The 27,785-nt window shown below is 34.0% G+C and overlaps 1 protein-coding gene and 1 pseudogene across 1 annotated transcript; both read right to left on the minus strand.

Annotated features, from left to right (window-relative positions):
* Nucleotides 1-5,896: 5,896 nt before the first annotated feature.
* Nucleotides 5,897-6,921, minus strand: LOC115966906 (disease resistance protein RPP13-like). Its single transcript, XM_031086038.1, has 2 exons — nucleotides 6,832-6,921; nucleotides 5,897-6,772 (listed from the first exon to the last, which is right to left on the minus strand). Exons 1-2 carry the CDS (start codon nucleotides 6,919-6,921, stop codon nucleotides 5,897-5,899), a joined length of 966 nt encoding a protein of 321 aa, XP_030941898.1.
* Nucleotides 6,922-16,625: 9,704 nt separating this feature from the next.
* LOC115966907 lies at nucleotides 16,626-26,276 on the minus strand (annotated as a pseudogene).
* Between the last annotated feature and the right edge of the window lie 1,509 nt (nucleotides 26,277-27,785).

Below are 27,785 nucleotides of genomic sequence, written 5' to 3' on the forward strand. Positions count from 1 at the left end.
CTTAGTTTCAAGTTCAACAAGAAGCAGAGTTCACTGTCAAGAAAGATGACAAATTCAACAATGCCCTATTTTCCCTTTCCTGAATGTCTTCAAAGAATCATCTTGAAGACATAACAACCACTAGATATTTTGTGCACAAGTAATGCTAGCTTTTTCACAATTTATTTCACAAATTGTTGGGATGTCAAGTTGTGAGTATTGTAACATCACTTTTACATGGCCCACCACTGACATTATTTTCATTGTGAAGCAATCACCACATACCACCTTAGCAGTTATGAAAATTTTTGTGTCACTAAACTTATTGATTCATAAATTCCAAACATGTGGACCAGAACAACCATAACCTTTTGATAAAACATAAAAATTCTATGATAAATTGGGGCTGCATAACATATATTCTTCAATTATACATCTGTTTAGTTGTACGGTTACACTTATGCACATTGGCTGACCTAGAGTACACAAGTTGCAAGGCCTCTTCATGTTGGATGTCGAACACTTTGATAATGACATCCTCGACTAGCTAGTTAAAATCCTAAAGGAGACATGTTTTTGTCACATACCAGACAGATTGGAGCTTCTCAGCACTGCAAATACTTGAGGATGATGGACCTTTTAATCTGGCTATGGCACCCCTAATTACCAATGGAGACAAGAAGCTTTTTGGGACCTTCTTACTAGTTGGAAATGCTGAATTGCAAAATGTAAAAGGAGTGAATTTGTGACTCTACCACAGCACACAGTTGTGAATAAGACGTGTGTATTCATGGTAAAATGTATGGGAAAAACGTATGTTGTGGGCGTAGCCATGTATTTTTCCTTTTCAGCATTTTCCCTTCCTTCTAATTTCCTTTTCCCTTTTCCATTTGGATCCAGATCAATGCTTGCCCATGATCTACAATTAATTTTCATATGCGATCTGGAAGGTAAATTTTTTGGAGTTTGATGGTCTGGCTCTAAGCTCCCAATTGAAATAGATGGTACAAGAACTGTTATTGTATATGCAATAGGCAGCAGTGGCATTGACCTGAAGTTGATGACTCAAAATAACTTCCGTACTGAACAATATAGGATTTTCTTTGATTACTTGTTTTTGCTTATGTTGGAACTAAAGATGTTATTATCTGAGACTGATCCGGGGGTGCATCTGGGGCTCTAATGCTCACAACCTATGTAACGCTCCAAAATCATAGGCAATAAAAGTCTATTTAATCTGAATAATCCATAAAAAAATATTAAATAAAAGAAACTAGCAACCTTGAAACTGATTACAAAAGTCAGAGCTCTAATTCACCAAATACAAAACATCCTCAAAATAATTCTCCAATACAAAGTTTAATGCCATAAAATAATAATAAAATCTTCAGTTCCATAAAAATAATTTGTAACTTCTGTCTCCCAAGAATCTCTACTCCAATAATCCACCTAATGTATCTGTAATGGGAAATAAAAGGGGGTGAGATAACTCAATAAGTGGAATTCACTAACATTGGGGTGTGAGAACTAATCTTTCAAATAAATAATTCTTTCAACAGATTCACAACTTATAATTCACCAATATTTTGTCATCAACTATTTCATGTAAAAGAAAACAATATCTTTATATTGTGAGCCATCATAATATATATATTGATACCATCACATAAACAATTCCCTAGGCTTTTCTCGTGGTCAACGTTTATACCCCGTTGACAGGGTTGTGCTGTCCCCTTTTTGGGACTGGAACCTCCTTTCATCCCATTTCTCAAGGATGGCTCCTTTGGAACCTAAAGGTACACTCCCTTGCTAAGGAGCTTCCTTTTGGATCCTCAATAGTATGCTCCCTTGCTAAGGAGCTATCAAGTGTGCACTGTCCCCTTTTGGGACCGTCCCTTTCTAAGGACTAGCTACAGCATGATTGTCCCTTGCTAAGGACTAAATATCATACTGAGCTTCTAATCACGACTTGCCATAGGTTTTCAAAACATATTCAATATGCTCACAAAATAATCCATTCATACTTCTCAAAATATAAAGACATATTCACACATACAAGTTTAAATAAAATTAGGTTGTCCCACAAGTTTTTCATAAAACAAATAGCCAATGTGCACATCAAACATTTGTAAAATATTCATTTATATATAGAATATCAACATATTCTTTCATATAAAATAGTTTAATAGTTAACACTGTTTTGGGGAAAGCCCCCAAAATTAATAAACACCACTTACCTTTTAGCTGCAAAAATAATGGAAATCAACCTCCCTTGAATCACAACAATTCAGTAGAATTAGAACCTAGCAATACCAAAAATAGGTTCATCAATACACAATTTCCCACTTCAAAATTTATTTTCACACTTAAACGGTTTTATCCTAAACAATATTAATATATCCAAAATCCTCCATTTATTCACTTAACTATCAATTTACTATTTGAAATCACGTATTGTCTTAATTTGTTGCTTAGCATTCCCTCTTGATGCCACTGGATGTCCATTGACTCTAACCATTATATATATATATATATATATATATATATATAAACCTCTCTGATCAACCCAGCATATAAAGCTATTAATCAAAGGTGGAAGCCATATAATAAAGTTATGTCAAATCTATTTCAAAGCCTATGGAGGACCATACGGCTATATAAATAAAAGTTCCTATTTTAATATTGAATTCTCAACCCAAAGACCCAAATCCTCTTGATGCCATAAAGCAAAGGACACAGCTGGACACTAATTGGGCAAAGACAATGGCAATGAAAAGAGATAAACCATTATATATATATATATATAAACCACAAGCAACCCTTTTTCCTTTCACATGGTGACAAAACAATTGATAAAGTCCAAGCCTATTAGACACCATTCAAAGCTCTGGACATGCAGCCATAATTGACCATTCTTATCTAATATAATACAATTATAGAACCCTTTTTCTTTAATATATTGAAAGGTTAGACTTTATGAAGTCATGCCTTTTGTCCTATTAGCTACTAAAGCCATTTCATGCACAATTCCTCCTTGAAAACGTGGGATGATTTCCTAGTCATAATCAGGTTTTATTTTTTTATTTTTTTATCAACATGATGACAACGTTGAATTTCAAGTCCACACCTACTCCTGTGTTCTGTGCAGCACAATGACTCATATATGCAGAAATCCTCCATCCTAGCTATGTGATATATTAATAGTCCTTAAGCTAGATAGACACATGCTAGGTATCACATAAATAAAAGAACCCAAATAAAGAGGAGAGCTGACCTGATTCTCCTACACAGCCGTAGAGAAGACAAGAAACAGCTTACTTGTATGTTGCGGCTGAAAACAAAAGGGACTTCTTATGTATATACACATGCAATTTAAGAGAAAAAATGCTAGGGTTTTCAAGGCCCATATATTTACTTATGCCACCTCACTTGGGCTTCATATCCCATAGCATTTATATTATTTTTAATATCTTAGGCCCAAATCAATTTAATCCATTTAATTATAGGTCTCCTCTATAATTTATGTATAATAATTTAATTGATATCAAAATTATGGGGTGTTACAACCTACCTCAGTTCTCTATCATAATCACAGGTAAAACTTCTTTACTTGATTTAGGTTTGCTGTATATGTTTCAAAACTTGTAATTTTATTCCTGAATTTTTATAAAGGTTCATAATAGTGTTATATTTGGTCATATTAATCTGGCTATGGTTACAATTTACATTCTGATGCCTGTCATAACAATCAAGACTTTCACTTTTATTATATCTTTAGTAATAAACCAAAGTTGGAATGTTTTTCTGGACTTAAAAATGGAGATACAAATTTATAAATTGTGATTCCTGCATCATTACTTTTACATTGAGAGTGAAATGTATTAAAATAGCTTTTTTTTTTCTTTTTAATTAATAATTCTATTTTTGGTTTGGTATTGCCATTAATTGAAACCATGATTCCAATTCATTATATACTCCATCTCTTCCACAGTTTTCTTCTTTGAACATCCAAAGGATTTGGGCCTTGCAAGATGGAACAATGGTTGTTGTGGGAGGAAAACCTAATCGAGCGAGGACTGAATTTCCAGAGGAAATGAACTGCTATCTTGATCGAGTTCCAGAAATAGTTGAATAATCTTGTTCCAACAATAAAATTAGTAGCTAGGTAATGAGGAATAAGAAGAAAGAACACTTGCAGTGGGATGATAGTTACTATTTTGAACTTTATGGTAAGGCCAAGAGGTGGCTTGATTACAATCTGAGGTTCAATTCAACAAATTAATGGCACAGTGTTGAATTTGTCTTTATAAATGTATAATTGCTTGCCTTTTACAGCTCATACTACAGATTCCAGGGCCAAGTTTTGAGACACACATTTTACATAGTCTTTCTCTGCTGAATTGCATATCCTCCAATTATTTCACTTATCAAAATTTAGGAAATTAGTTTGACTAGTCTATCTCATCATTCTTTACAACCTCTAGGTCTACGTGCCTTTATTATTTGTGATTGAAGGGATATCATTTGATAATTTAGACTCCAAAGATTCAAGATTTACTGTAGCCATATTTTTATTAATAACTTATATCTTTGGTTGCCTAGATGGTTGATAATTTTTTTCTCATTTTAACTTATAACTTACTCCCTCCGTCCCACTTTGTTTGTCCTCTATTCCATTTTGGGATGTCCCAAAATATTGTCTTGTTTTTAAACATAAAAGTCATTAATTTACTAATGTTCCTATTATAACCCTACTAATTTACTAATTCAATTTTTTGATAAATTTATTTAAGGATAGTTTTGGAAACTTATACATTTTTAAAAGGTAGACAAAACAATAAATGATATTCCCTTAAAAAGTTTGACTTTTCAAACAGGACAAACAAAGTGGGACGGAGGGAGTATGTTGTTGGAGACCAACATATAGTTTTTAGTATTTGGAAATTAAGTATTTTTCAATGGCTGTTGTGACGAGCTTGTACTGAGTAATAAGAGGTGCTAACTAGCCAAAATTGATAGTCACAGAGAAGTTGTCGACTAAAAATAGACATGTACAAGCCCATTTTATGATCTACTCAAGCCCAAAGTCTATTGTATCATCCTAATTCAGGTTCATTATAATTAGAATCCTAATGTTACTTGCATTAAAAAATACAAATCCCTTATTGTAGTGCAAGTAATTAGTCCCCTTAAAATCAAAGAAAGGTTTTTATGTCATTGAGTTCTGAGTCCAATTCAGGTTACGTTTTAAAACAATCAAATATTGCAGAATAGAGAGAATATCAGCTGCAATGAATTTTAAAACCGAAAATATGCAATATGAGCCCCCTTAGGAGTTCAACTGCCTCGTCTAAATCACCTATGTTCGCATATGATTCTAGTGGAGCCTTCTCAACCTTCATCACAGACAACATTGGATCAACTTTGTCTTATAAACCAATTCGTCATGTAAGAACTAAACCAATAGCGAAACTAAATACGCCATCAAGTTAGGCAGGTCTTCTTGCATGTTACTCTATCAAGATAAATAGGAGGTATGTTATACCAACAATTTTATCAAAATTAAATTCAAAAAAAAAAAAAAAAAGAACAAAACACTCACAGCTATTTGAACAAACAATTTGTGTGCATGACTGCATGTAACAAAAAGTTTTGGGTGAATTATCCGCAAAATTTGATCCTCATTAACGTGGATATCTAAAAAATATAGTTTTATCAGGAGGAGGAGGAGCCAGAAGGTTACACTATTTTAAGGCCCTTTTCCATTGGACTCTATAAGTCTGACTCCTCGGTTATGGTAGTGGTGTAAGTTGCTGGTGCTAAAACGTACCTTTAGTTGTGTGGGACTGTAATTTTCCAATTCGCTAGGGATGAACACGTGTATTGAAGAAGATAACACTACAGTTTTTATTTGCTTTTACAAGAGAAATCCAGACGTGATTTCAAGCAGCACACTTTTCAATTCATCCTCAGTCGTATCTTGCAATTTAACTCCATTCTCGCTGTAAAAATCTTGCACGAAATTTGACAACGAATTTTTCAAATCATTATGGTCTTGTACGCCTTCCAAGAACTCAAACCATGCCTTTCTGAATTCTTCATCATTCATTTCTTTGAAACATTCATTCATTTCTTTGAAACGTTTCAAGTCTTCAATTAGTATCCCTTTCAGTTTATCATTATTCGAGCTATACGTAGCATACAAACCTTGGAGTAATTTCTCTTTCAATTCAGCTCTCAACATCACTCTTGGTGGTGGTGACAGTCCCTTCAAAATTTCAAGCAACAGCTCTCTGATTCTATATTTTTGAGAAACAGAAACCCATCCACGGAAATCAAAGTAATTCTTGACATCATTGTTGTTGTAGATCTTCCTAGCAAGAGTGGTTTTACCTAAGCCGCCCATGCCAATGATTGAAGCAACATTTCGTTGCAAACTCCCTTCCATAAGCTCCTTCACCAATACCTCAGCGTCATGAGCGAAGCCCACTACTTGATCTTCCTCAACACGTTTCCTGCGCCTGTGCAGTATCTCCTCTGCTTCTGCATCTCCTCCAGATGATTCAGCAATTTCTATGCCGTACTTGCTCCTATTGTCGTTAATTTCCTTGTTGATGATCTTGATGCTCTCTATCTTGCTTTCAACCTCGTGAAACGTAATTGCTCGTTCACATGAATGGATTAACTTCCTCAGCTTGCTTCTTCTTCTCCTGTGCTCTGTCACAGTAATGATGAATGTATCAATAACATCCTCAGCCTCATAGGCTACGTCCCTAATTTGGCTGACTACCTCCTTCACCAATTCGTCTTGTCGTTTGCCTTCAGTTTTTTGGAGGAAGAGGTTGATCAGACTTGATCCTTAACTCCAAGTAGCAATTTTGATTCTTTGGTAAGCAACTGAGTCAGGTTCTCCAATAGGAAACTCACAACACTGTCTGCCATGTCTGCTTAATTAATTTCCCTCCTTTGTGGGTAAAACCCTAAAACTTAGTACAACAATTACAGATATTTTTTTCTCAGGGGGCAGAGGGTTGTTGGGAAAGGAAAGTCCGGAAGGATGAAGGAAAGTGTTTTATGATAACTATCAATCACGTGGACTATGAAGTCGGAAATGAAGGAACGAGGAAAGGTTCCTAATTTCTAACGCCCAGCCGTTTGATAGTGAAATTTGAGTAATATTATTTGTAATTTTTTAAAATATGTATCAGTGAAAAAGTGTATGAAAATATACGTAAGGTTATTTAAAAATTAAAAATGAGAGTTTGAACCACTCCACCAAACAGGCCTAAATTCTTAACTGAAATGTGGGGGGTAGTGCAAACAGCAATGTTCATGGCTTGTTCATAGGCCTGTCGGTCTTATCTGTTGTGGGATCAATAATAATGAGTGCTGCTTTCATTTCCTTTTTCTGTCGCTGGTTAGAGAGATTATTACATTAATATGCGTTTTATAATACTGCCGACATATATTATTTATATGATATGTTGTAGTAGTAAAAGTGGCTTGATTAATTGATTTGATATTTGACAAGTAAATTAAATTAATTTGAAGGACATGTAATAAACTAAAATCTCCAATTTTATCATCCACAATCAGTAAGATTTTTGGGATGTCTCACATGAAGGGAGTGTGTATATTGAGACACCATTCCCTTAAATCCAAAATAAAAAATAATTATAACATAGTGTATAAACAATTGTTAAAAAGAGAAGAGCACCCTGTTTTTACAAATTTTATAGGCCAAACAACTACGGGTGAGTTTGGTTTATTTTTTTAAAATGTGTTTTTATGAAAAAGTGGCTGTTTTAAATAGTGCGGTGTGAAATTGTGTTTTTTCAAAAAAGTAGAGTGTTTGATAAAAACTATTAGAAAATGCTTTTAGAAAAAATTGAATGTTTGGTAAGCACTTATTAATATTGTGGTTTGAAGTATAAATTAGCAAAAATGACAATATACAGAAGGAATTCTTTATATTTTTGTTCTTTTATTTTTATTTTTTAAGAATTCATACTTGTGGTTTTATTATTATTATTATTATTAATGATTTCACAAAAATAATAAATGATTCTCTTAATAATAAAAAAATTGTTAAAAAGTATGTGGATTTATCATTTTTTTATAACACAAAATTATTATCTTAAAAGTTAAAATCCAATAATTTTGGTAAAATGAATCTTTATAAAATAAAATTTTATTAACACTTATGTTTTAAATGATTGATTATAATACTAAAAATTATTTCACAACTTTTTTGTTATAATTATTTGGTGGTATTTGCCTACCGCTTATACATAAACCTACAATTTTTTCTCTACCAATCACACACTTTCACATTACAATTATGAGAAAAAAGTTGTAAAATAATTTGTAGTTCTATAGTTTTTTTTCTTTTAAATTTTTGTAATTTAAAATTTTATCTTTAAAATTTTATTGCCTTAGTGCATGTCTTCCACATTATTTTTTTACCTGAATGCATGTCTTCCACATATCTCTTTTTCTTTTTTTTTCTCATCCACTCATTCACTTGTTCATTATCTTCATATTTTTCCTTTTCTTCACTTTCCTCCACACGGGTCTCTTTCTCTCGCTCTCTGTATGCCCCAAAATGAAGAGCAGCATTGTAGCTCCAAGCCACCAAAACTCAAGCTCCACCATGCCATAATTACAGACCTTAGTTTTCACTGTCACACATAACCCCACCATGGCATCCTCACTAAACCCACAAATCAAGCCTCAGCCTTTAAAACTCCAATCTGACCTTCCATCTTCAATGATCTCCTTCACTACGCCGCCACTTCCAATTCCCCAACTCCGCTAGTGAGTCTCTTTTCTTAATATATTTTTTGTTAGAGATTTGGGTAAAATTGGGATTAAAAAAGGCCAAGGACATTAGCTATAAGATTGAGAATAACATTATATTCATTGAATAATTATAAAATTTGGAATACAAATTTGTGAAGTAATACACAACTTTTCCTCATTTGTGGTTCGTGAAAACTTACCTTGACTGTGGACAAAGGACATTAATTATTGAAAACAAGGTTACCGCCAATGTGAGAAATTGAGATTGTCTTTATAATTATTTCAAGTAATAACGGAGAGAGAGAATAGAGAGAAACTCAAAAGTTGGAGAAGATATAAAGATTGGGGAAGCATATTACAAAGAGGAAAATAACAAATGAAAAAAAGGGAGGTATTTAAGTATAACTCCAATGACTCGTCTGTGTTTATTGTACTAACACATATGAAATGTTTTTTATTTAAATTTTTATTTAGGAGGAGAACCATATCAATCGTGTATACATTAATACATGTATGGTATTGTAACTGTACTATTGGTAGTCAACTAATTGGGAGATTCTAGCCTTTTGCCCTTAATTTTTAAAAAATTTAGTAATATGCCACCATTTCGAAACTATATAGGGATATGCCCCTGTTTCGATACTCAATTACCTTAAAATCAAGTTCCAATGAAATACTCGATTCGTAGAAAATCGAGTTATGCCTAATAAAACAAAAAAAAAAAAAAAAAAAAAAAAAAGCATGGAACTCGATTTTAGGGAAGCCGAGTTTCTAAACGCCGCTATAGGGATTTAAAATGTCACTATAGGGCTCCTTGAACCTGGTATGGGGACTTATAAAAAAAATTTGCAGGAAAACGCCGCTATAGAGATTTAAAACGTCACTAGAAGGCTTAAAAACGCCACTATAGGGCTACCTGAACGGGCAATCAGACTAATAAAAAAATTTATAGGAAAACGCCGCTATAGGGATTTAAAACGTCACTATAGGGCTTAAAAACACCACTATAGGTCACCCTGAATATGAGGCAATCACACTTATAAAATTTTTTTTTGCATGGAACTTGATTTCCTGAAACTTGAGTTCGATGTAAATTTTTTTTTTTTAAAGTTTAATCGGGCATAACTCGATTTTCTATGAATCGAGTATTTAATTGAACTCAATTTTAGGGTAATTGAGTATTGAAACAGGGGCACGGCCCTATATAGTTTGTAAACAGGGGCCTATTGCCAATTTTTTTTAAAATTAAGGGTAAAATGCCAGAATCTCCCAACTAATTGACCACTTACCATTTTTATTTCACCATTCAATTGATTTACACATTGTCTTTTTGATTTCTTTTAGTATCCATAAATTTGTCTATTCAAATCTCTCTTCTATATTTTTCTATAAATATATATGTCAACTAATAGTAATCTATATATATATATATATAACCAAAACTTTTGAAGCTGCTACAATTTTCCACGTCATCACTATTTTCTTTTTTTCTTTTTTTTAGATTCTTTTTATTTTTGGTTTTATATCTTATCAAGTATTACAGTAGTTTAGTTTAAATAAAACTCTATTAGATATATGTTTCAAAAGCCTGAAAATTCTATTTATAAAACCGAAACTTTTGAAGCTCCCACAATTTTCCACGTCATCACTATTTTTTTTCTTTTTATTTTTATTTTAGATTCTTTTTATTTTTGGTTTTATATCTTATCAAGTATTACAATAGTTTAATTTAAATAAAACTCTATTAGATATATGTTTCAAAAGCTTGAAAATTCTATAACAAAAATTTTCACAAATATAAACTTCTTTAAATAAAACTCTATTAGATATATGTTTCAAAAGCTTGAAAATTCTATTTCAACTAAAATTCTAAAACAAAAATTTTCACAAATATAAACTTCTGCCAAGGTTGAAACCCTTCATACTCACTCAAATTTTCACAAAGAAAACACGCATATCAAATTGAAGCCATAGTAGGAAGCAAGTTTATTCTTCAACGAGAACAAATCCTGAAGTACAAAGGCCACCTAATCGCTTTTAGTTTTGAACTCGATTGTCTTATTAACAACAAAGTCTATGAATTGCAGTGATGGACAACCGTCCACAAATAACATCCACACAAGGGCTTGATATTCTTCTTAATTACCTCATATAATTCTAGGAATTATTTTATTTAATATTTTTTGGAATTAATATATTTAGATGGTTGGTATAGCAGACAATGTAAAAACAATTTTCTGTCATTTATGTTGCCTTCTGCATAACCCTAAATCAATGTTGAAAGGTTGTGTTTTACAACCATTTGATCTTGGTAACCAAACCTTGCACCTATGATTGTTTATGATTATTTTTGTTCATTTTTTGTAGTTTAAACCCATTAAAACTTATTGCTTGATGGTATTTCATGGTTTTTTTTTCCCTTTACTTTTTCTTTCAAGGTTGCTAGGAACACAACCTAACATGTGATTTTTTTTTTCATTGTTTAAAGTTTAGACCCATTAAAATTTAAAACTTATTACTTTATAGGTTCAAACAATGACTTCTTTATCAAATTGTAACACAAATTGAAGTTATACAAGAGAAATTCATGCAATAATGTAGTTTCTTAATCAATTTAAAATTTTATAAAATCATTTTAGTTTATCACATAAATAGGTAGATTCCCATGCATAGTATGGGTTAGCGACTAGTAGGTCATAATGAGGGAATTTAAAAAGTAAAAGTGATTTAATTTATAGTATTAGTTAACCGGCCCATGATTCTCAACCAAAAAAAAAAAAAAAAAGTTATCCGGCCCATGATTTGTCTATCCAAATCTCTCTTCTATATTTTGCCATAAATACATATGTCCACTAATAGTGATTTAATTATGATATTAGAATTTCTCACTTTCATATAAACTAGTGTGTAACCTCGTGCATATGTACGGATATATTTAAAAACAATCACAATTATATAGATATAAATATTTTTATATTTACATATATATATATATATATATATAAATATTTAGAATCTAATTAGATCTAGACTATTCTATTTTTGCATTCAATAATTTACTTGCTACAAAAATTTAAAAATTAGATAGAATACATGTGCAAAATTGAACTTCAATTCAAATTCAATTTAATTCTAAATTGAATTTAGGCTTTTTAATTTTTACACCTAATAATTCACTTAACACACAAATTTAAAAATTAGATGAGACACGTCACGCAAAATTAGAATTCAATTTAAAATTTAATTGGATTTTCTCTTAACTTTGGCTATCAATATATATATATATATATATATATATATGACCTATAAACTTGAATTGTTTTTAGTTATAAAAAAAAAAAAAAAAAAAAAAAAAAAAAAAAAACTCATAAATATAAAATCATTCAAAATTTATATTTTTTATGGTTTACTTATACTGAACTCCTTGTTTTTTACCCTAAATTAACTCATTTTGACACCAAAAAAAAAAAAAAAACTTAGATTAAATGGGACACATGGTACAAAATTAAATTCTAATTGAAATCCAATTTTTACATTGAATTAACTCACTTGGCAAAAAAAATTAAAAACTTAGATTAGATGGGACACATGGCGTAAAATTAGGCTCTAATTTAATTCCAATTTGGAGAGAGTTTCAACTTGTGGCGTTCGTTCTTGATGATAACTCTTTATTATCAGATCAAGACACCAATCAGTTTTTGATATTAACAGTAATTGAACCACAGATCTCTTATACAACCATCAAAGACTTTACCAGTTGAGTTAATTGGAACTCACATTCCAATTTGAAATCTAATTGGATTTTCTCTCAGCTTTATCTATTATTATATATATAGATAACGTGCATTGTAAGGTTGAATTTATTCAACCATCTAATTGGCTTTATTCCATGCCAAATTTGCTTGTAATTCAGCATTTAGTAACCTTGTATTTAGGTGGGTTTGATGTAAGGGTAGTGAGTGAGATAGAGTGAAGATTGTTCAAGAGTGTGCAAGAAAACAGAGACTCGCGGCTGGGATTCGCAGGTGACTCGCGGCTGCAAGCCGCCAGACGCAGCACACGTGCCAAGTATGCAGGAAGATGAACAGTCATGCAAGCTGGAGCACTACAGGACAAAATAGGACAACTGGCCATACGGTTATCTCGCGACTGGATCTCGCGACTTAGTCAAGCCGCGAGCCACCCCTGTTTTGTAAAACCTGACGTTTCACATTCTTCTCCCACTCCAGTATAAATACCCCTTTTACCCACAATTGAAAGAGAGCTTCCAGAGAGAATTTTGAGAGAGAAACCCTAAATAAAAACCAAATTGATTCACCCACAATTTATACATTAGAGTCTCTTCAAATTCCTCAACTCTCTTCCTCTCCATTGTCAAATCCTTGAGAAGCATTATACCAAACCTGATTCTCACCATCATCATCACTGTGAGACAGCTGTTTAGATTTCTGGGAAGCAGTTAGGAAGGAACCAATCTTCATTGGTTGATGCTACGGTCTAGTAGCGGAATCCGGGAAGCTAGAAAAGAAAAAGGTTCGGCGCAACCTCGTTGGAGCAAGAAGTTTGGAGGGCTTAGGTGCACTGGGTAGATTAGGCTTGGAGGGTCTATTGCTGTCCATGTATCCCAACTGTATTTTCTAGTGGATTGTTTACCGCTTGGAGGGTGGCGGAGAGGTTTTACGCCGAGAGCTGCGGTTTCCTCTTCGATAACACATCACGTGTTGTCTTTGTGTTTGCATCTTCCTTCCTCTCTATCTTTGCCTTTTTATTATCTGCTGTTGATTATTTTTGTTTTGGCTTAGATAGTTTTTAACCAATTCCATATTATAGCTTATGTTAAGTTTCCGCACACTTGTTGTTTGACATATTGCTTGAATTGGTTAAGTTGTAATTTGGGGGTCTAAACGTTCAAGGGTGTTTATACACGTTTTTGAACTTTCACTCACCACAATCTTCATAACAAAGAAAGCCAACTCAAGTAAATTGGTTCTCAAAACAAAAAAAAAAAAAAAAAAAAAAAAACCCCAATTAAAATTTTTTTTTTATAGACCTGATTAGTATAAGTTTTTGTAGAGTGGAAGGCAAGAATTGGAATTTTTTTTTTTTGGGAGAAAAAGCAAGAAACGGGATTTAAGTCTTCAAAAGAGAACTTTATACATATATACACTTAAATTATACTAAATTATGATTTCTATCTATCTATCTATATATATATATATATATATATAAACAACCACTACTACTACTACTATAAGGTTGTTACCCCCATCAACGCCGCGAGATCTACAACATCAATCACAGCAATCCAATGAAAAGTAAAAAGGTTGCTAATCTAAGAATACATTGTTGTCATTCAGCAAAAAAAAAAAAAAAAAAAAAAAAAATGCTTTGTTGTCCATTAGAAATTGAAAGTAACCTAAACAACTATCATCCAAAGCAGAGAAAAATTGTTGATGAATGATGTCATAAAACTAAGTGCCGAATTGGACAACCCATAAATAGAGATCTACAATTATTGTCCATAAATCCAAGCACCCATGGCCCACCAAGACCCTCCAAATAGGGGTGGCAATTTTTCCCCGCCCCTCCCAACTTCGTCCCACGCAAGTTTTTCCCATCCCACAAAGTTGGTGAGGTGAGGATGGGGTAAGATTTTAGTCCCGCATCACGGGGTGGGGTGAAGACGGGTTTAGACTTTTTAGACTCACCCCACCCCATGTTGCTAAGAGTTATAATTATAAAATTTTCATATCCTAAAGCCCTACTATTTAAACAAACATATTAATATTAGCTTATTTTATTTTACCCAATGTGATTTTCTTCCTTTATTTTGTCATGTGTTATACTATGAGTTTTTTTTTTATTATTATTAATGATTGTCTTGTTAAACGTATGGATATATTACTCAATTTTTTATAAAAATTAATTTGATTTTATGGGATAAATTTTGTTGTAATTTCAAATATAATTTTATTAATGAAATAGGTTTCATTAAAAAATTTGTATTAGTTGTAAGGTAAATGAACAAAAAATAGAGTTTTACAGGGTGAGGTGGGGCTTCACAGGGCCCCAAGGGGTAAGGATAGGGTAAGAAAATTTTCCCCGTCCTGCAGGGCGGGGATGGGGAAAGACAAAATCTTGCGAGCAGGGCGAAGACCCCATCCTTCAAACCTGCCCCGCCCCATTGCCATCCCTACCTCCAAAAACCCAACAACCCATCCACAACAAATGACCCAAACACCACCTAGAAGACAAACCATATGTTCCTTTTTGTACCAAACATATAACAAAAAGTAACATATATACACACAAAAAATTACTGTGAAATGTCGCATATCTCCATAAAGGAAATCATAATAGAGAAAGTCACCAATTATAGATCTACATTATAGCTAGATAGAAAAACAAAGATTCCATAATATAAGTTAACAACACTACATAGGATAGGAGATGCGTATTCTTTTTTTTTTTTGAGAAACCAGGAGATGCGTATTCGGTAACAATACTATAATAGACTAAACCCAATGGGTTGATCATCAAAAAAAAAAAACCCAATGGGCTCCTCATTTAACAATTTTAGGGCCTCTCGTTCAAAAAATAGGGATCTTTGTCTTTGAAAATATTTGTCGATTATATCTAGTGATTAATTAATAGTTTTGAACCCAAAGGGAGACAGAACCGATAAAATAATCCTCTAATTTATTTAACAATTTGATAAATAAAAATATACAATATTATGGACAGACAAATGCCATCTCCATTGAAGTAATTGACAGCTTGGGAGATACAAAAAATGTTCAAAACATCTTAGACCTTTGCAACATGAGGTGAAGGGTGTTTGCCAGCAACACATAAGTCCATAACCAGATTGTTTGGACCAAAATGAACCGAATGGACCAAAATGAATCAAAATATATTGAAGTGGACCAATGATTACCTTAATATTATATTCCTAAAAGTCTAGGGAAACACTCTTAATGTACATTTTGCCATAAATAATACAGAAGTCAAGCAGTGATTGAATTAATTAGTACCAATGGGTAAGGAATGGAATTCAATCTTGACAAATTTATAAGTTATATCAAAATGTGCGGTAAGATAGACTCATTCCTATATTCCTGCACGCATGTGAAAGTGCACTAACATCCCCACAAAAATTACATCACTTTCCATCATATGTGGAGCAAAAATTATATAGACCAAAGAAATTAAAGTCCGGACACCATTATTGACTGATTTTCAAGGATTTGGTTATTTTCATCTACTTCGCTGTACTACAATTTGATCTCTCTCTCTCTCTCTCTTCATTGAGATGTTTCTCGTGGACAGCTGTATCTTGGCTAGATTGCTAGAACTATCAATTGAACTAGTTTTCGTACTTTTTTTTTTTCGAAAAGTTCAATTGATCTAAAAGCAACTTGGACATATTGTTTACACCAAGTGAAAGTAGGTAAATTGAACAGAATTCGAGCAGACCAAGAAGCAGACTTCACTGTCAAAACAGATGACAAATTCACCAATGCCCTACACTCCCTTTCCAGTAAACATCTTCAAAGAATCAACTTGAAAACATAATTACCTCTAGATATCATGTACACAAGTAATGCTAGAGGCTTTTTTCACAACTTACTTTGCAAGTTGCTGAGGTGAGTATTACAAAATCATTTTTACATGGCTCCCCACAGACTGACATCATGTTTATTGTGCACCATTCACAACATACCACCTCAGTAGTTTTGAAAATTTTTGGGTCACTAAGCATATTAATTAAGAAATTCAAAACATGATAGCCACAATAACCATAACCTTCAATACAACACAAAAATTTGATGGTACATTGCGACTGCATAACATAGATTCTTCAATTATACTCCTGTTTAGTTGTATGGTTACACTGATGCTCTGGCAAATGTATACATCTGAAGCTAAACTAATTACACAAGTTGCAAGGCCTCTTCACGTTTGATGTCGAACACTTTGATAAGGGCATCCTCAACAACCTAGTTAAAATCCAAATTATTATATCACTTCTATAGCCAATATCATTAAAAATTCAGCATGGCATATAATGGCTGGGAGTTACCCTAGCTTATGACAAAGGATTGCCATGGTAAAAAAAAACATTCTTCTACTGTAATAAAATTACCTTATCTGGAGTAGAGGCACCAGATGTCACACCAATTGTTATGGGACCCTCTGGTAGGAAGTTTTCTTTCTCAACCAACTCCCCATGCTATTGCAAAGTCACATTGAAACAATTCAAAGACAAGTATTTAGAGAAAAGGAGGGGGGGAGAGAGAAAATGGGAAACATTGGAACTCTATGCATTCATACTCACATTCAGCTTATATGCAATTTTGTTGCCAGGACCTATTCTCTTCTCGCTGTCAATCCAGTATGAGGGGATTCCATGTTCTTCTGCAATCTTTTGTAGGTGCGAGGTGTTGCTTGAGTTCCAACCACCAATCACCAACATTAGATCTAACTTTTCCTCTACCATACATTGCATCTTGGCGCTCCTAACAATGAAACAAATTACTAAATTAGTTGAAGTCCACCTGAAAAATCAGAAAGCCTGGGACATAAACATATTGGGTGGCAGCTGTCTCAAGGCAGATTAGCTTTTGGCTAAAATGCAAGTTGGTTATGCTACACAAGGGCATATGAGTGGGTAGATGAAGGGCTGCTAATGGGTGTTAGAAGAACATCTTCTCTCTTCCTTTATTGTATTTTAGAACAGCCAACAAGAAGGATAAGGTGAAGATTGTGATCATACGAAGAAAGATTACATCAATATATTACTAAAAACTGAAGTGTGGCATTTATAGTTGCTGAGCTCCTGTTGTGCCACCTCATCACCACGTCATTCGCCACATAATTAATATTTATTCCTATTTTTTTTACAAATATATATATATATATATATATATATATAGATTATTGACTTTACATATTCATCTTTGTCGATTTTAACATCTATATATAATTAATATTTATTCCTATTTTTTTTACAAATATATATTGTGGGGCCTAAAAATTGGAATCCCGGCCCACTTCACATTAAGGGCCCAAAGCCCAGGCCGAGGAGCCCTATCTTCAGGGACACACGGTAAAAGCTCCTTGAAGGCCCAAGGATGTGGCCGAGGACGACTCTATGCCCGACATCTCGCAAAACGCCCAAAGAAAAGGACAGATTCAGCACAGGAGCAGCACAGGGGAAAAGGCTGCCAACACCTTAATGTGGAGCCCATCGCCTGACAAACCCATACTCGTACCATGCTATCCAGCTCTTCCCCAACCACTCCGACGTGAGGGTTGATAAGAAAAGTAACCATCCCAAATAAAGAGAAACTGACACGTACCTGAGGAACGAGAGAAAATACCAGTATAAAAAGGGGGGGGAGACTGGCAGGGGGGCGACCCACGGGGAAGGATGAGACGCTACTCGGACTAAATCCGAGGAGACGGACCTTTCATACCCCATCCATGTAAGATAGGATCCTTCAGGCCAAATTCACCTACGCACGGGTCTCCATGAAAATCCGAATCAAACCACCGCCCAGCACCCAATGTCATGCCTTTCCAATCCCACTCTCTACAAATCATATTGTTTGGGCCCTTAACACACGAGCCCAACGCTATTCTTGGGTCGTGAAAATCGTGTCCTTACAATTGGCGCCGTCTGTGGGAAGGCTTGCGCGTTGGCGCGGGTGGCGGTGGAGTCAACTCTCCAACAAGTAGAGGTTCGTGAGGTTTCCTACGTCTCCGATGACATACAGCTGTTGCTCCGACATAAACTTCTGCTAGGGGCTACGCCTTGCAGTGCCAAGGGCGCGGGCATCTTTGGACAGAACCAAGGCCTTGTATGGTCCTCGGACTCAAGCCTATGGGGAAACCAAGTACAAAAAAAAGAAATTTTACAAGTTTTGGACAGAACCAAGGCCTTGTATGGTTCTCGGACTCAAGCCTATGGGGAAACCAAGTACAAAAAAAGAAATCTTACAAGTTTTGGACGAAACCAAGGCCTTGTATGGTCCTCGGACTCAAGCCTATGGGGAAACCAAGTACAAAAAAAAAGAAATCTTACAAGTTTTGGACAGAACCAAGGCCTTGTATGGTCCTCGGACTCAAGCCTATGGGGAAACCAAGTACAAAAAAAAGAAAGAAATCTTACAAGTTTTGGACAAAACCAAGGCCTTGTATGGTCCTCAGACTCAAGCCTATGGGGAAACCAAGTACAAAAAAAAGAAATCTTACAAGTTTTGTACAGAACCAAGGCCTTGTATAGTCCTCGGACTCAAGCCTATGGGGAAACCAAGTACAAAAAAAAAAAGAAATCTTACAAGTTTTGGACAGAACCAAGGCCTTGTATGGTCCTCGGACTCAAGCCTATGGGGAAACCAAGTACAAAAAAAAGAAATCTTACAAGTTTTGGACAGGACCAAGGCCTTGTATGGTCCTCGGACTCAAGCCTATGGGGAAACCAAGTACAAAAAAAAGAAATCTTACAAGTTTTGGACAGAACCAAGGCCTTGTATGGTCCTCGGACTCTAAGCCTATGGGGAAACCAAGTACAAAAAAAAAGAAATCTTACAAGTTTTGGACAGAACCAAGGCCTTGTATGGTCCTCGGACTCAAGCCTATGGGAAAACCAAGTACAAAAAAAGAAATCTTACAAGTTTTGGACAGAATCAAGGCCTTGTATGGTCCTCGAACTCAAGCCTATGGGGAAACCAAGTAAAAAAAAAAAAAAAAAAAAATCTTATAAGTTTTGGACAGAACCAAGGCCTTGTATGGTCCTTGGACTCAAGCCTATGGAGAAACCAAGTACAAAAAAAGAAATCTTACAAGTTTTGGACAGAATCAAGGTCTTGTATGGTCCTCGGACTCAAGCCTATGGGGAAACCAGGTACTTGAAAGAAAAACTATGTTACATGAATCTTAAAATCCATCTGAGAAGAACCCCCCGTTAACAGTTGGGTTGATCCCTATACTAAACGGATTCCCCAGTCTGCCCTCGGATCCTCAGTACCAAAGGGGTTAATGCAACATAGAGTAATATGTTACCAAAAACACGATTGAAGTCCCTCACTGCTCGGCTACCCTCTCGGATGAATTATTTAGAAGTTTATCGTTCTCGGACATTTGTCTAGCATGCATCGCACAGCGCTCGGCCATTATCCCAGTTAGTTCCAAGAGTTTAATTTATTGAGGATTGCCATTGTTATACTTAATAGTGTCTGTAGGTTTAAACTAGTAGGAATCTGTATTAAGGCATTTTTTCTGCTCTGAGTATCATTAAAGGCAAGCTTATATTTAACATTCATACACAAAGTAGATGTTGCAGGAAAGAAAAGTATTTAGAAAGAAATAAACTCATTTTTTATTAAGACAAAGGAATAGTACAGTATACAATGAAAAGCTGAAAAAAGCTTACATTACAACTAACTACGTAAGTAAAAAGAAAAAATACAAGGGAGTAAAGATAACGCCGAAGGAGAAGCACAGAGGAGAGGTTGGTTGCCGTGCCAAGATGTTGAGTAAGGGAACCATTCCGCAATACTTTTACATGCCCATAGCTCATGCAGCAAAAGAACCCGACGAGGGGCCTGCAGTGTTGAAGAAAAGGTCCAGAGAGCACCTGGCTTCGGGCTAGCGCCGCTGAAGAAAAGGTGCAGGGAACCCAACTTGAGGCCTACACCATTGAAGAAAAGGTGTAGGGAGCCGGAAGTTGAGGAGCCCCCGCAAAAACTTGCCTGCTATAAGGCAGACGGCGCTGATGGCGGAAATTTCTTCTTCTGACATACCAAAAATCTGACATGACCAGAACCTGCTTCGGATTTTGACTAAAAGAGGGAGGAATACCATCTTCCTCCTGTCAAAACGGGGGACTGGCTTGAGTCTGTGCCATCCTTGCCCGTACCATATCACCTTGAGAATTCGGTGCCTTTGAAGCACGCGAAGACCCTTCATCCTCATCCATTCTTCAAACACCTTATTTTGAGGCAAAAGGGCACCAAAAATGGAGATCGCGGATATGGAAGAAGTATGATTTTGAGGGGAACAGGAGAGTTCATGTGTAAGGGGAGTGATCCCTACCCTATTTATACACAGAAGCGAACCGGTGGCATTTAATTCATGCGAGTTTCCAAGGAGTGCTACGGACAAAGCCAACTCGGCTCAATTTCCAACCTTATCCTCAGCCGTAGGATCTGAAGATCCTCGTGAAGGCGCGCCTCGAGTACCAAAATATCAGAGGACTCTGCGGGAATGGAAAGTAAAGGAGCGTCCCTTGTTTTGACACGACTTCCATGTAAATGGAAAAGCGTAAATAATAATAGAGTATAGGATGTGAGCAAGTCACGAGGTGGGCTCAGCATCACCAAAATCCTCCTTCCCAACTAAAAAGTCGGGAAGCAGGATTTTGAGGGGCTATTGTGGGGCCTGAAAATTGGAATCCCGGCCCACTTCACATTAAGGGCCCAAAGCCCAGGCCGAGGAGCCCTATCTTCAGGGACACACGGTAAAAGCTCCTTGAAGGCCCAAGGATGTGGCCGAGGATGACTCTATGCCCGACATCTCGCAAAACGCCCAAAGAAAAGGACAGATTCAGCACAGGAGCAGCACAGGGGAAAAGGCTGCCAACACCTTAATGTGGAGCCCATCGCCTGACAAACCCATACTCGTACCATGCTATCCAGCTCTTCCCCAACCACTCCGACGTGAGAGTTGATAAGACAAGTAACCACCCCAAATAAGGAGAAACTGACACGTATCTGAGGAACGAGAGAAAATACCAGTATAAAAAGGGGGGGGGGGAGCCTGGCAGGGGGGGCGACCCACGGGGAAGGATGAGACGCTACTCGGACTAAGTCCGAGGAGACGGACCTTTCAAACCCCATCCATGTAAGATAGGATCCTTCAGGCCAAATTCACCTACGCACGGGTCTCCATGAAAATCCGGATCAAACCACCGCCCAGCACCCAATGTCATGCCTTTCCAATCTCACTCTCTACAAATCATATTGTTTGGGCCCTTTACACACGAGCCCAACGCTATTCTTGGGTCGTGAAAATCGTGTCCTTACATATATATATATATATATATATATATATAAATAGATTATTGACTTTACATATTCATTTTTGTCGATTTTAACATCTATATATATTTCTTTTTTATTTCCAATTTTCCTATAATTTTTTTTTTTTTTTTTTACATTCACTTATTTTTTTAAATATTTACATTTTCTTCAACCTTTCTTCTTCTCTCACCTTTTTATCTCCCCACTACCCTCTACTTTAATATTGTTATTCATCCTTCTCTTCATTTTCCTTTATTTGTCTCTTCTTATCCCTTCCCTCTTACTATAAATTTGTCACTCTTTTCCATTCTTTGCATAGTTTTCTCTCACAAAAAGGTTTTTTTTTTCTCTCTCTCTCAATGTTTTGGTGGATTTTTATTTTTTATTGCATCTCCGCTTTAGGTTGATAAAATTTTGTATTTTTAAGAACTCTAATTTATGTTGATACGATTTAGTTTTGTGTTTTAAGTTATTATTATTATTATTATTATTATTTTGCTCTTTGATTGTTAAATTTTATCCGATTACGTTATAAAAAATTAAAGATAGTAGATAAAAATAAAATAGTATTCCATTACATAGCATAATTTGGATAATTTAGTGTTTATTGTTATATCTTTTAATTTTTCTTATTTTTTTCTTCTCTTCCATTTTACTCAATATTGAAATTCAACCACATCCTCCTTATCATTAAATTATTTATATTTTCTCTCTCTTTTTGTTTTACAAAATAAAAAATGTAATATTTTACTTAAATTCAAATAAAAGAAAATTGTGCTCATCAAATTGTACTCATTTTTTTTTTTTAACATTTACACTTTCTTCAACCTTTCTCATTCTCTTTACCTTTTCATCTCCCCAAAAATTCTACCTTGATATCACTCTTCCTCTTTCCTTTTATCTTCCTTTATTTTGTTTTTTTATATTATCATCCTCTTAATATAAATTTATCATTCACTCTTCTATTCTTTACATAATTTTATCTCACAGAAAAGTGGTTATTTCCCACTCTTTCTCCCTCAATTTTTTGGTAGATTTTTATTTTTATTTTTCTTGCATCTCTATTTTAGCCTGATAAAATTTTGTATTCTTTAGAGCTCTATTTTGGTTTATGGGATTTAGCTTTGTGTTTTAAGTTTTTTTATTTATTTTTTATGTCTTTGATTGTTAAATATTATCATATTTCATTATAAATAATTAAAAAATAGTATATAAGAATGTACTATTATTATATTACATAGAATTATTTGGATAAGTTAGTGTTTATTGTTATGTATTTTATTTTTATTTTTTTTCTCATATCATTTTATTTAACATTTAAATTCAACCACATCCCCCATATATATCATTAAATTATTTATATTTCCACTCCTTTTTTATTTTTAAAAATTTTAAATATAATATTTTGCCTAAATTAAATAAATAAAATTGTCCACATTAAGTGGAGTAATGATAGGGAAACACTCATTCTCACACCCAATGCATCAAAGGAAGAATGAAATACAAAACAAATCAAGTTAGAAACACTAAATAAAAAAAAAAATTAATAATGCATATTTAATGTCATAGAATCATCATCAAATTTTGGAAAACGATAGGTTGCCAGTGGAGAGAGAGAGAGAGAGAGAGAGAGAGAGATGGTATAGAAAAAACAAAACCAATACAAAGTAATAAAGAGTAGATAAAGAAAAAAAAAAAACCAAACGTCAATTAGTAATCGTTGATTGGAAAACAAAGAGGTTGTTAGGAGAAGTAAAAAATAAAATAGAGATTACCGTGTGGAGAACATTAAAAACTTTACAGTGTAGTAACATAAACCGTTTAATTCACTTAAAAAATTAAATCAACAATCAATAATTAAATACAATCATAGTACTAAATTTAAATTTAAAACTAATCAAATTCTAACTATGGAAACCATATTAATTATAACTAAAAAAGAGATGTTCTCTGATAGTAGTAGAAATTGAATAAGAAATAAAGTTAGAAAATTTAAAAATCCATTTTTTGACATTTCATTTAACCTTATTTATAATATATATATATATATATATATATAATTTTCATGCACTATTACTTTCGAAAATCTAATGAACAATGCTACCTCTCATTTATCGTCTTTGTTATGCAAATCATCAGTTAGTAAATATATGATAATGGTAAGAAGCGTTACAAATGAGATCACTAAAAAAAAATATAAAATTAATTAGCCACTATCATTATGGAGTAGTAGTCTATAATTTTACGCATCCAAAAAAGTGGAATATATAGAGTTTTTTTAAAGGTATGTGTAAAGATTCACTATGTGTGTGTGTGTGTGTGTGTAAAGGTAAAAAAATAAAAAAAATAAAAAAAAAAAAAGGTTTATTTAAGGTTTTTGTTAACTTAAAAACTAATGAAAATCAAATGGTTAATAACTAAAATTATAGTATTAATAAAATATTTAATGAGACCATCCTAAAAAAATTACCGCGTGCAACGCGCGGGTATGCGACTAGTATTCTTAAAATTGTTGAACACAACATTTTAATATAATTTTAATGGAAAAGCAATACCATGCACCAAGAAAGGAGAAAATTACTTGAGTAGCATCACAAATGGTATTGAAGCTTAAGAAGTGCTCATTAACATTTTCCACTCCATACTTGCGCATCATTGTCCTTTCTAGTAATTTACCTGTCAAATGATTTTTTTCCTCTTTTTGGGTAAGTGAAAACTATATAAAAATATCACAAGTAACAACTTCTTGCAAAAATAGAAACTGAAGTAGTTTAAGTGCATAACTAACCAATCTCTTCTGTTTCTCCTTTGAGCATTGTTGTCTGATTTGCAATGCCAAGCTTTACCAGGTCACTATCTGGATCAAACTCCTTTGAAACTGCATATTTAAATTTCTGCAGGCAAGCCAATGATTATCACTAAAACCTTGCATTATACCAAAATTAGTTGACATTAAAGCTCAAATCAGAAACAAAAATCTTTACCTTTAGAAATTCCTCTTTGGTTGAGCTAGATCCATTAAGTTCATCCCCAAGAATGTAGTCACACACATACATTGCCTGCATTCATTAAAAAGTTCATAGTAAAAGCATATTTCTTGAACAAAAATGTACGTACAGTTCTACACCAAAAACAATGAAATATAATAAAACAGAGTAAAATTATTATCTGCATCTTGGACAAACCTCTGTCATATTCTTGACAATAATATACTTCCCAGCAAAAGATGCAGTTGCTACTGTTTCCTCATGAGCATATTTACCATGAATGATTGAGGTGTAATCTCCTTTCTTGTGCTTAACAGTATTCCAGACCTACACACAAATTTATTAAGTATCATCTGAATATAAAAAGGAATACTTTTTTTTTTTTTTAAATGCATGACAAAACAGAGGCCAATATCTGCAAAAGGTACCTTAGACACCCATGGGCAAGTTGTATCAACAATTTGTACATTTTTGTCACTCAAAGTCAACATCTCATCCACTGCAGCTCCAAAAGCAGGCAAAATAACAACATCACCCTTATCAACAACTTCAAATTGCTTCTTCCCTTCCTCAAGGGGAATATTCTGCACTTCCATCTCCTCCAAACGCTGTGATAAAGATTTAAAACTTCATTAGCAAAATTAGTTAAAACCAAATATAGAACAAACACCATATAAACCAATGAGGAACTTCTTCGCAACATATTACACAATATCCAAACTTAAGGAAATTCCCTGAAGTGCCTAGAGAAATGACTATTTTCTTAAAAAAGTCTCCTATTATGCAGTCGGTAAAGTAGTAAACTCATGACTAACATAATTATCAGCTATATATAAAACATCAGTAGTTTCAAAAGGCATATAACCACAGTTGACTACTTCCATTTTTCTAAAAATTCAGCACCAGAAAACAGCAAAAGAAACCAAAACTGGGCAAGTTCCTTTCAAATTCAAGCGTATGAAGGCCAAGTATAAGATTGAAAGACCTTATTAACAGTCGGGTTGTGAATAATCTCATTGGTGACCCAAATCCTCTCATCCGGAAACTGTTTCCTCGCCTCATAAGCAATCTGAACAGCCCGCTCAACAGCCCAGCAAAAGCCATACGCTTCCACCAATTTCACAGTAACATTTCCCCATTTATACTCATATCCATTCTCCTTTAAAGTCTTTATGATATCACCTGAAATTTCCCACGCAAAAATATTAGCACAGGAACTAGAGATGTTTTTTTCTGAGACTGATCCCGGTGTGCCAAATTATGCTGGATTTGGGGCTCTAATGCTCACAACTTGCAAAAGTTGTCTATCGTATTCACAGGTCAAATTTCTTTACTTGATAGAGGTTTGCTGTATATGTTTCAAAACTTGTAATTATATACCTGAATTTTTATCAAGGTTCATAATAGTGTTATAGTTGGTCATACTAATCAGGCTATGATTACAATTTACCTATTGATGCCTGTCATAATAATCAGGAATCTCACTTTTATTATATCTTTAGTAATAAACCAAAGTTGGAATGTTTTTCTAATCTAGTCTAATCTAAGTGTATATGTGTGTGAAACTCCCTCTTAGAAACTTGAATCTCGGCCCTTACTCTCGACACCCCACAAGCACTTATACTTGTAGGGGATACAAATTTATAAATTGTAATTCCTGGTCTATCTCTCATCATCTATTTTTGGGTAACTTTTTTTTTCCTGAACTATTTTTGGGTAACTAAAAGTGTTCATATTGACGAATTACTGTAATCTACAAAAGGGTAATTAAAACAATAACTCTAGGCAGAAGCAGATATCTAGTTCTTGAGCCAGAACTAAGATGAGAAGTGGCCTTTAGTGAACAACAACTGGGAAAAAACTTATGATTGTGCAAAGCTTGAAACATGCCCTAACATCCTCAAAAAAGGTGTGTGATTACATACCTACTATATTTCAGCATGCATGTGAAATATGCCCTAACATCCTCAAAAAAATTAGAGGACCATCACTTTCCATCATATGGTAAGTGGAGCAAATTATATTACCCAAGAACTATAAGTCAAGAATTTCAACAACTCTGTTGTACTAGAATTATGATTTTTCTCCTGTGTGTGTGTTAAGATGTTTCTCATTGACAGCTTGTGTAATTGTCTTTAGAACTATCAACTGAGCCATTTTGCTCTTCTTTATGAAACTTCTAATTCCATTCTTTTTTTCATCTCCTAATACAAAAATGACGTAGCTCAATTATTAATTCCCAATTGATAATCTTCATCGAATCATACAAAGTAATTAACTACTTGGTAAACAAATTATTTAACCAATTGCAGATAGAAAAAAATATTGTTAAGCATTGAAAAGAAAAAGAACAAAAAGGACTAAGAAAATAGTGCATTTACTGATGTACCGATGATAACTACTTTTGAGTACAATCACAGTAGAATTTACTGCCAAAACTGATAACAAATTCGTAAATGCCTCCTTTCCATGATATCTTTGAAGAAAAAAACTAACGGCTAAATATTATATTCCATGTTCATTTTCAAAACCGAAGGTTGTCAGATCAGTAAACTTAAGTTTAGAATACCAATTTAGAACCTCATTCTCTCTCCCTTATGTGTGTTTGTGGCTTAGTAATATTATTCAGTCTCACTTGTAGAGAAATCAAGATTCAAATCTCCCACCTAACTTCTTGTAAAAATGAAAAATTAAAAAAAAAAAAAAAAAAAAGAACCTTAAGAAATCAATATAAGATAATTGATCCCAATCACAGACTTATTAAGTAGTGTCCCAAGATACCTTCCTCCAAATCAATGGCAGCTCTATGAATTTTATTTTAGGGTGGTCAATAAGAAATTTAAATTATACAAAATCTAATAAAGTGATAACTTGAATATTTGCTACAATTGTGAGTCAAGTCACTAAAAAGAGCAAAATTGTTGTGATTGCA

Source organism: Quercus lobata, chromosome 11 (assembly GCF_001633185.2).
Source record: "Quercus lobata isolate SW786 chromosome 11, ValleyOak3.0 Primary Assembly, whole genome shotgun sequence".
Taxonomy (NCBI): Eukaryota; Viridiplantae; Streptophyta; class Magnoliopsida; order Fagales; family Fagaceae; genus Quercus; species Quercus lobata.

Coding starts and splice junctions, on each gene's coding strand:
- LOC115966906 (XM_031086038.1), bottom strand. CDS start 6,921: ATGGCAGACAGTGTTGTGAGTTTCCTATTGGAGAACCTGACTCAGTTG. Junction 6,773..6,831: donor TACTTGGAGTTAAGGATCAA/GTCTGATCAACC, acceptor GAATTGGTGAAG/GAGGTAGTCAGCCAAATTAG.